Here is a 10795-nt window from a genome sequence, read left to right as displayed (position 1 = left end):
GCTTCGCCTGGCGCCATTCCCCATTCACATAATAGCCTTTATCACTCGATTAACTACGGCCGGGTTCAGCGTCCATAGATTATCATCTCACCTATACCATTATAGACAACACAGAAAGAACCGATCCTACGGAGCAATCCCAAAGAGGGGGCAAAGTAGCTGTGGTGTGGTTGGCTGTTGTGGTTGGCACGTGAAGAATTGCAGAAGCTTCTTCTTGGTGCCTTTCAACTTGGTGGGAGATACTACCTCTACCGACGGAAATCAGTCGAAAACAGTCAGGCTCCTGTCTTTCCTCAAAGAAGATTTGTTAAAGATGTGAGAAGTGCATGCCAAAACATGCTGCACATCGCTCATCCCCAAGCGCTGCGTCAGCCGATTCGTGGTGACCCTCAGGACCTGTGTGCTCGGAAGCCTATAGGTGTCCCGATAAATCTGGCCAAGATTGGAAACTGGGGAGCATAGTGATCCTCTATACGCTCCCGAGGCGTGAGCAAGCAATTATGCCCATCATTCCATTGGGGTCCAGGCGCCGCTTGGTCTCCTCTCCACTTGCTGAACACATGAACAATATGGTACTTGCTGTGGTCGCACTGAGCGAAGAGAGAATAAGCACATGCACCAGCCTGAGACCGATGCTTCATCCTGCCTTTGTACCCTGGCCTCTCTGGCTGTCATCGGCCCTGGCTCATCCATCCCTGTTTATCGTTTATATCAGGACTCGAACAGAATAAGTCTAACGCGGAGACCTGAAAGCATCAACTTCAACAGGTCTAGCTGCAATGTTAGTTGTGGAACTGGAAGAACCCAAGCTGACGGCCCAGTCACGTGTTCCCACCATCTGGTTTCTGGACTGTTACACCACACTCTGTGTTGCCCTGGACGACTGCCAACGATACCCCCTGCCTACTGACATTTGGCATGCTGACAGGTAATAAAATAGGTTACAATGCTATTTAAGATATATATACCATACATAGATAGAACATTATTTACCATAGGTATGTGTTTTTTCAAAATAAAGTCACCAGACTAAAACACATAGTTATGATAGTTATAGAGTATATGTTCTCAGGGCCACCACACACTGTTCTATATACCTGCCAGTCACGGTACCCAGGTCTGTGCAGGAGCCATTTCTTTAAAGAAAGATCTCATGGAAATGACCAAAAACTACTACCATGTAATTAGTATAACTAGAGTTACCAGTTAACTTTGCATTTTTCTGGATACACTGAAAACCTCATCATAAAGTAGAGATTTAGGTACTTTGCAGTATCTAAAGTTGGTTTGTTAATTGTCCATCAGGTTCAGCAGTGTCCTGGTGGCTCGGCCTTGTGTTGGCAACCCTCCATTTGTGGTACCTCAACATGTACCGTATCCAAAGGACCCAAGACCTGTTCATCAGGAGGCTTTATGAAGGAGCCTTTATTGAGCAGTCGCTGCTCCTCAACACCAGATTCGAAATCCAGACCAAAGACAAAATGAAGAAGTAAGTGTATGTGTAGGAATTTTCCTCCATTTTCATCCTAAAGAATCATCTAAAGCAAGATTGTTGATTCTTCAATTTTTGACTTTTTAGGCTGGTTAATTTAGGCTGTCAACACTGTTTCTTCTGCAAACTGTTTAAAAGATGTTACTCCCATTTGCAAAATCTTGTCATGTCAAGATTTAGGACATTTGAAACAGCGATGGTGTACCTGTGCGCAACCATGTGGCACGAGACCTACGATGAGATGTTGAACATCATTATCTCAATATTTAGGTGAGTTACACGAACCCATTCCTCTAATTTATCTGTGAACATAGAGACAGCTACATATAGCATGAATCAGATTCTTGCTTAAACAGCCAAGATAATTTAAGCCTTTCAATTCAGTTAAAACCAGTAGTAGAAATATTTGCTTAATTTGAGTGCAAAAACAGTGTGTAAAGGGAATTATCATCAACCAACTGGTCAGTTAACTTTGTTGCTGTCACATGATTTTATTTTCCAACAGTTTGTGTCCAGTTTAGCAGTACGCTATCCCCAAAATGCACTTTATCACAGTTCCTCTTTGTGTTTCTCTGAACACTGCAGACTGGACAAGTACAGACCGAAGAAAGACCCAAAGTTCAACGATTTCACCTTCGAAGCCCATATCTACTTTGATGATGCGTTCAAACATGTCGAGGGCAGTCAGAGGCGCCACCTCAACAACTTTGCAAAGAACCTTGTGGAAATCCTAACAGAAGTTTATGGGTAAGAATCATGTTTGTTTGTAGTTATAGGGCATTTTAGTGTTAAGTGTCCAGTTTTGACCTGACAGTAGCATTTGGCACATCACCTTCAGTAAGTACAAGCTACTATCAAAGGATTCTCTCATTTTATGTCATCAGCATCTTCACAAACATTGATGAGAAGTTCTTTAAGAAGCAGCAGCAGATCCCTGATCAGAAGGTCATAAACACACCGTACGGAGGTCGACTAGAGGTCACCATGCCTCATGGGAACAATATTGTGGTTCACTTCAAGGACAAAGAACTCATTCGGCACAAGAAGAGATGGTCTCAGGTAGGAAAATAATTACTTTTAGACCCCAGAAGATACAATTACATGTGTCACAGTTGACTTTATATTTAGAATGTGGGGTTTTCATAATGTTCTAAGACTTTTCATTTGTCTATTTTAAACTCAACAATGTTTGAACACTTGAATCCTGAGAAATATCAATTTTGTTATTTCTTATTCCCCAGGTCATGTATCTTTACTATCTTCTGGGCTGGAAACTCATGACCAAATATTATGCACGCTGGCAGAATGGAGATGACGAGATAGAGCTGAAAGCAGACCTCCAGGTGACATAAGAGAAACATATTAATGTGGATTCTTTTGATGAGCCTAAACCCATATCCACAGTATTTTGAAATAAAACCTAAATGTAAAACAAATTAAACTGTCTCTGTTTTGCCAGAGAGAGAAGCACAACACATACCTCCTGGCTTTAGATGGGGACACAGACTTCCAGCCAGCTGCTGTGATGCTGCTCATTGATCGTCTGAGAATGTACCCACGTGTTGGTGCAGCATGTGGCAGGATTCATCCCACTGGATCAGGTTGGCACATTGTCAAATTGAGTAAATGGAAAAAACAAACAAAATGCAACATTAAACAACTGTCCAATCATATGAACAGATCAATCTAAGATCCACCATTGACAGCACTGGGCAGACATTTGTGTTGAGGTTTACAATACCTGTGTGTTTGCTCTACAGGTCCTGCAGTGTGGTTCCAGAAGTTTGAGTACGCTATCAGTCACTGGCTGCAGAAGACGGCAGAGCACGTGATCGGCTGCGTGCTGTGCAGCCCCGGCTGCTTCAGTCTGTTCAGAGCAGAGGCGCTGATGGACGACAATGTCATGAAGAGATACTCCACCAAGTCCATGGAGGCGAGCCACTACATCCAGTACGACCAAGGTAACAGCAACATTAAGTCTTGGTGATAGCGCTCACAATCGGTCCCTCCGTCGTCCTCCTCTCACATATACATACATTTTCTGTTCCCTGCAGGTGAGGACCGCTGGCTGTGCACTCTGCTGTTGAAGCAGGGATGGAGAGTGGAATACAACGCAGCGTCTGATGCTTACACCAATGCCCCAGAGGACTTCAAAGAACTCTACAACCAGGTGAGTGCTGCAGTAGATCAGACCTTTTCCACTAATATTATGATGGCCTTGACATGCCCACAAAGATTTGACAAGCTGCTGTTGCTTGGAATATTCAGAATCTGCATTTCAGAACCATATTTGAATGTGGATCTTATTACTTACAAGTCATAAAGCCATATCAGTCATAATAAAGATTATTTGCCATCTTCAGCGTCGGCGATGGGGACCGTCCACAATGGCCAACGTGATAGATCTGCTGGGCTCTACCAACATTATTTCCAAGAGAAACAATTCAATGTCGAAACTCTTCATGTTGTACCAGTTGTTTGCCATCACATCAGCCATCCTGGCCCCCGCCACCATCTGCCTTTTGATTGCAGGTTAGTGTTTTGTGTTTCAGGGTATAATCTCATATACAATGTTTTGAGATCAACTGGACTTATGATTGTTCTACCAATGTTGTAACACTCAGTCCTGTGTATGTGCCTCCTCTGTTGTGATCTCCAGGTAGTTTGTCCTTCATCTTAAACATGCATGGTAGTGCTGCCCTGGTCCTGGCTGTGATACCTCCTGTCATCTACCTGGGTCTTTGCTTCAAACTCAAGGCAGATACTCAGATCACAATTGCAGCAATCTTGAGTGTCATATATGCATTCCTCATGTTGGTAGTGTCGATGTCCATTATTGGTAAGTTATATTCAAACAGGTATTACCTTATTCAGACACGTGTGTTACTTAATTTGCTCTTGGTAAACTCTTTTTAGAAGAGCTGCTCAAAGCTGCTTTAATGCTAAAAACTCTCCATGTTTATGTCTTTTTTCAGGCTCAATGGTGAAGGACAGAACCATTCTGACGCCCAGCAGCATTTTTGTCCTCTCTATGGCCATGATTTACACCATCACTGCAATAATGCATCCTCAGGAAATCCAGCTGGTGTTCCACGGCTTTCTCTACATCCTCTGCATCCCCAGCGCCTACCTCCTTCTCACCATCTACTCCATGGTCAACATGAACAACGTGTCCTGGGGCACTCGAGAGTCGAAACCTGCTGCCGGAGCTTCCAAGCCTGAAGCCAACGTAATGCAAAAAACAGCCCAAAAAGGTAGAAATCAGGCTGAAATGCTTTTATTGTCATGTCACCCGCAGTACAACACTAGACCAGTGCAGACTAAACTGAAGCTAATCTTTACCCTTGCAGCCAAAAGCACCTTCTGCCGGCTGTTTTCATGCCTCAAATGTTGCAAGAAATCCAGCCAGAGATCTGGAGAAGAGCAGGTCATTGTCAGCCAGGAAAACCCGATCCAACAGTCTGAACCCCAGCCCCAAAACACTATTGTGGAGGACATACGGATCCAAGAGAAAGAACAGAAGTAAGTTCTGATCATCAATTGAATTTCAGTATTTCAAAGTGTTTGATGATACTAATCATTTTTCTGATTGTGTTTCAGTCAAGTGCAGCCTGTTTTCAACTCTCCTGCCCAATGTAAGTCCAATCATTTTGCAAGAATAATTCCAGCGTACTTGCAAATGTGACATTATCCAATAGCCTCCTGTCTTGCTTCTTTCTCCAGGTTGGATCACACAACTACAAAATGTGTGCACTGACATGAAACTGCAGGAGGACTCACTTGACAAGGTGTGTATGTCTTGTTTTATCAGGTTAGCAGAGTGTATTCCGTGATCTTAACATGACATTGGGGCATTTGCAATAGTTATTTTTTGCCATTTTCTGCTTCACAACATGCCTTACTACTAACAATAAATACTAACCCTCATTTATGATCATTACAAATAGAACACTTGTTGTACACTTCACAAATATTGTATTATCTGTGGGGTTTACTGAGTGAACAGAGTGATGGTGAATTTTGGAATACACCACTAAAAGTATACATAATGACTTCAATGTGAAGTACATTTACAGAATAATTAATAGAAATGGTTTCCCTGCAGGAGGAGGGGGACTTCTGGAGAGAACTTCAGGACAAGTATCTACAACCTCTGCCAGATGACAAAGAAAAACAGAAAAAGATTGCCAGTGACCTGACAGACCTGAGAAACAAGGTACAGTAGGTGTAGGGAGCTGAATTATTGTTCATTGTTAGCAGGGAACCACTGCGCAGTTCATTTTAAATTAATCCGATTTTTCTAATTACACACAGATAAACTTCGCTTTCTTCATCATGAATGCCCTGTGGCTGGTGGGGACATTTACCCTCCAGCTTTTCGAGGCCTCCATCTCCATCAAGCTCCCAAAGGTCAACCTCGAACTCGAGTACACCGGAGAAGACGTACAAATTGATCCCATTGGCTTCATGTTCATTCTGGGATTTGCTATATCAGTTTTGATCCAGTTTGTTGCGATGCTGTACCACAGGTGACCACTTAACATCAAATGACTCAACAGAAATGGGCTTTTAATCATGTTAATGTATTCGTTATCCTTTTTATAAAACTAACTTCCTTGTTATTTCATGTTCATCTAGAATCTACACTTTGATACATTATGTAGCTTTTCTGGAAACAGAGCCGAAAAAGCAGAAACCTGAAAAAGAAGAATTATACGTCACTTCACACAAAAAGGTATTTACCACTATTAGTGTAGTGTAGTGTAGTGTTGTTGCTTCTTTTACTACTGCTACTATTCTACAATTACTGTCGTAACAACTTGCAATGATAATAGAACTACTGATAATAATTATTATTTGTTTATTGTTATTTATAGTGCTAAATGGCACAAAACTTTGTGTTTTAATGAAGAGATTCTGTGTAAAACAAACCATAGCAGTAATGGATAGATCAACAGTTTTTCAACTTAGGCCTTACAATCATAGCAACGCACAGTGCAATGTCACCAGTAGTAATCTTAGCAGATAAACCCACCATTCGGCAGCAAGCACAGACCAATGGAGTGATCACTTTGGCCTCCAGACTAATAAAAATTGACTTTTCAAAAAGTCTTACTGTGTGAGACAAGACATGTCTTTAAAAGAAGGCAGGAGCACTTAATAAAGTCTATGCTGTGTAACCATCATTCTATAGGGCTCCTGCCTTCTTTGCTAAAACTTGTTTTTACCTAAAAAATATATGCAAATATAGTTTGGGTTGAAAAGTAGTGAACTTGTCCTTTAAAGAGAACCTTGCTGTGTTTTGACATTCATAATCATGTCGTAGATGAGACATGAGCAATTTTCATAAAGAACAACAAGAGTAGGACCAACCTCACTCTAATTACTCATGCTAAGACGCAAATAACATTAAATTGCTCTGCAAATACTTTTCTTTAATTACTGAAACTAGCAGAGACTGGCATCAACCGCGCCCTCCTGCTACTGTGGTTAGACGTTTGGTTCAGTCACCTGCCAGAAGTGTTCCAGGTGTGGTGGGATTTATGTGCACTGATGTTCCCTCTCTCCTCCCAGATCCGCTCTGTGTCTCAAGCCAGCACCACTTCCACCTACCAGGTTGAGTCTGACCCTGAGGACAGTGATGATGATTTTAACCTTTCCACGACATTGTACCACAGAAGCAATAATGGAGGGACTATGGTGTAAACACAGACTGTCCACAACCAACACTTTTTAGCACTTTGAAATATCTACTGTACGTTTTATCTGAACAAAACAAATCTTTATTATGTGTATTATTTATGTTATGTTTACATTAGGTTCAGTGCAATTTATTTATAAAAAATCTTGCTTTGAAAAAAACTCTGGGACAGAACAACACAACCTCTAAAAACTGTCTAAAAACAAGACAGGATAATATCAGGTCAGTAACTTTAACACTGTTATCTGAAGTTAAACTCTAAATCTTAGTTTTCTTTGACTTTGCTGCTTCTGTGTTTAATGAAACTGTAATGTGAAGATGGATAAATGAAGTTTAAAAACAATATGGACAATGTGAAGAGAAATTACACTGTCGGCATCTACTGTCAGAGAAACTCATGAAGTTCTTTTAATGGTGAAGAAATCCAGTCTGAGGTTTGGTAAATCATTAACTGAATCCTAAAGATCAGGGAAGTCTAAAATCAGGGATTTTTTAAGATAAATGCCACAGAGGTTAGTGAAATACTGTACCGCACTGATCAGGACAGCACACCCCATATTATAGTTTCTGCTGTGATTGCTGGTCGTCTTTATCAAGTGTATTTGTATGCATGTGCTACAAGGTGTGCCTTTTTTAACCTTTTTTCTGGAATTGTTATCTTTAATTCACAACATATTAGAAGAAATGTGGTATGTTCTTTGTATTGCTCTTATAATCAATTGCTTGTAATAATGGTAAAAATGCTTTGATGCTGCACAAACTCCTCTTGAAGTTCTTCTCTGATGGGTAAAAAAAGAAGCTACTGGTGACATAATGCATATCATAAGAATCACATTGGCCAACAAGTATTACCAAATACTAAGTAATAATTTTTATTTACATTTATTTTTGAATAAAGGATAAAAAAAGTGACTCTATCTAAAGTAAAGTACTGTGCTACTGTCTATGCTGTGTTGTATTACTTTTGGAGTTGAGTTGTTGATGAGGTCTATGTTTTGTGTTATGTTCTTGTTTCCCAATAAAGCTTTTTCTGATAAAGTTTTTAAATGCATCTTTAGATATGAATATTTTTAGGTGACTTGGCAGTTGCACACAAAAGCAACACTCATTTCAGTAATATCACCTTGTTACATGAGACACTAGGGTTGGTGGTTGGTGCCACCCTTGTATGTCTTTTTCTTTGTGTATTGTTACATCTGTATTAATATTGAATATCAATGAACATAAACTTGGGGGAAAAAAAGTTTGCAGTTCATGCTGCATGCATCCAAAAATATAATTAAATTTAGTAGTAGAATAACATAAAACATGTATTATTACATATATACATACTATAATACACCCAGGAAATAATGCTTTTTCTGAATTTGCATTTGTGGGAATGTAAACCGCAGCAACACAATAGTGATGATAATAATACTGTGTATCTTCACATAAATAGGTTGGTTGGTTGTAAAATCTGACTATCGTCCAGAGACATGTGAAAAAAAAGCATCGGAGTTTAAGTTAGATATTCAGCTGATTTTTTATTTGTTTGGAGTTGTTGTTTTGTGATCTGCCGATTGTGTGCCTCATCCTGGTGATCTTTCAGCAGGTAGTTCCAGTTCAGAGGGACACACAAACCGCAGCTGCAAACTGCTGTATAAGCTTATTTCGTCATAATCATGTCATATTGTTTGAGATTTGTGGGAATTTCTGCTTGTCAAATGCAGGTTTACTGGCATTGTGCGTGCTGCTCACTAGCACACCTACATAGGACAGAGTCTTCACTAAAGTTACTTCTGTGTTTTTTCTGCTAAGACACATAAAATGCTTGCCAGGAAAAGCTTTTTTAGGGAAAAACAGATCACAGAAATGTAACACTCCTTAGAGCTTCCGTGTTCCACTCTGGCTTGATTGTTTTGTTAGATCCAGCATCAGCTCTGTTAACAGCACCAGCACTTCCTCTCAGGTGTCACTGGACCTGATCCAGCTCTGCCAGCATGATCTGATTAAGTTACAAGCTAGCCAAGGTGGTTCAGCCAGACAGAATTCATCATTACCTGCCTTTCACTAACAAAGACCACAACAATAAACGTATGAAATTTAGAAAGGTGTATTGCACTTAATGAATAAATGTAAACTGATGGAGGGGTGAATGAATCGGGAAAGGTTTGAGGGATGAAGGGATGAGGGATGAAGGATGAAGGATGAAGGGTTAGGGTCAAGGGATGAAGGGTTGAGGGATGAAGGGATGAGGGTCGAGGGATAAAGGGTTGAGGAATGAATACAGTGGTTCCTGTATTTGGATAAGAGACGGGGGAAAAAGGGTTCAGGAGGGAGGGATGTGGAAACTGAGTCGAGGGGGGAGTGAACGGATAAGGTGTGCTTAGGTAAGTTTTAAAAGGAAATCAAATGAGTGCAAGGTGTGGTCTTTGTTCACAAACTTAGTTATAACACTTAATTTATTCATTAGTGTCAATTTGTCATTGTCATTCATGTGGTGATGAATTATTAAAAAAATAAACATGATGTGTGCAGATTAACAACAATGTAACTTAATGCACCTAATTCAATCACTAATGAAAACCAAAATATTACCTTTGTTATTTAGTTTGGCTCATGTCCCCTTTGCTAACATGGAGCCTTTCTGACCCATTCTGCAGTCATTCACCAGATCATCCTTCTTTGTATATGTCAATGCTACTCACAAAGACAATAAATATAAATTACAGGTAGGAAGGAGGTAGGAGGTTTTCCAGTTCTGAGAATGTCTGTCTGCGGAGACCGTAAGAATCAGTGAAGCACATCACTGGTTTCGGTTGAATTGCGACTACTACAGCAGTTTGCACTTTAAGACTTTAAGGAAGTGTTTTACTCTTCAGTCATGTTGGTCTGTAAATATGCAGTGGCTGATTTCCTTGAAGTTTTTTATTTGTTGTCGGGAATTTTATTCAGTGAGAAAAACCCCTAATTAAAGAACAATGGGTTTGACCTTGTTCCATTTCCCATTACTTCAATTTAGTCGAAGGTTGATATGAGTTCAGTGTGTCTGTCTAGGTGAGCAATGCATTTACAGTAAATACAAGTGATGTTGCCATATTCATTTGTTTGATATAATTAATAATTAAAATAATTTCTGCTACTCCCCAAAACATTAATAATTGTCTCCCTTCTACCCAAAATTCAGATTCAAATCCACTTTTCTTTTGTTAAAATCAAAGTAATGGAATTATTTTCCAAGCTAGTTTCTTTCCACATACAAAAATAAATAATTATTTCTGGTTTAATATTTATACTGAAATTTTTGTTCCAGTAATTTAGTTTACAACTACAGTTACTGGGGAAAGTATATATTACTGTAATATTATTACTAGTAATGCCTTCCTGCCCAACACTGTTGACAGGTGATGAAGTCCCAGCAATCTCAAGTCACTGAAAACGTCAAATGTGTGAAACTTTTCTCAAAACACGCCATTGTGTTTCTGCTATGAAGTTTAGTTTTTTTTACAGGTGACCATTTAATGTGTGTAGGAGATTGTCCTATCGTCTCCACCTTTGCAGGAGACCTTTATTGGTTTCCATAACAACAGGCTCATCATATGGTCTGATTTCTTTCCCCC

The 10795-nt window shown here is 39.9% G+C and overlaps 2 protein-coding genes across 2 annotated transcripts in view; both read left to right on the top strand.

Moving 5' to 3' along the window:
• Positions 1–10795, top strand: part of LOC118343134 (chitin synthase chs-1-like) — a 21990-nt gene that overhangs the window by 1771 nt on the left and 9424 nt on the right. The window lies entirely within an intron of this gene.
• LOC118342368 (chitin synthase chs-1-like) lies at positions 1323–8231 on the top strand. Its single transcript, XM_035680877.1, has 18 exons — positions 1323–1489; positions 1667–1762; positions 2078–2239; positions 2377–2551; positions 2734–2835; positions 2952–3093; positions 3253–3453; positions 3547–3662; positions 3856–4024; positions 4152–4331; positions 4468–4746; positions 4843–5014; positions 5093–5127; positions 5216–5280; positions 5598–5708; positions 5807–6021; positions 6131–6227; positions 7067–8231. The coding sequence occupies exons 1-18, from the start codon at positions 1368–1370 to the stop codon at positions 7196–7198; spliced, it is 2571 nt and encodes an 856-aa protein (XP_035536770.1). The 5' UTR covers positions 1323–1367; the 3' UTR covers positions 7199–8231.

The sequence above is a fragment of the Morone saxatilis genome, unplaced genomic scaffold (genome assembly GCF_004916995.1).
Source record: "Morone saxatilis isolate NCDOM2014 unplaced genomic scaffold, NCSU_SB_2.0 Contig9, whole genome shotgun sequence".
NCBI lineage: Eukaryota > Metazoa > Chordata > Actinopteri > Moronidae > Morone > Morone saxatilis.
The sequence above is the reverse complement of the archived record's forward strand: the minus strand, read 5'-3'. Positions and strand labels throughout refer to the sequence as shown.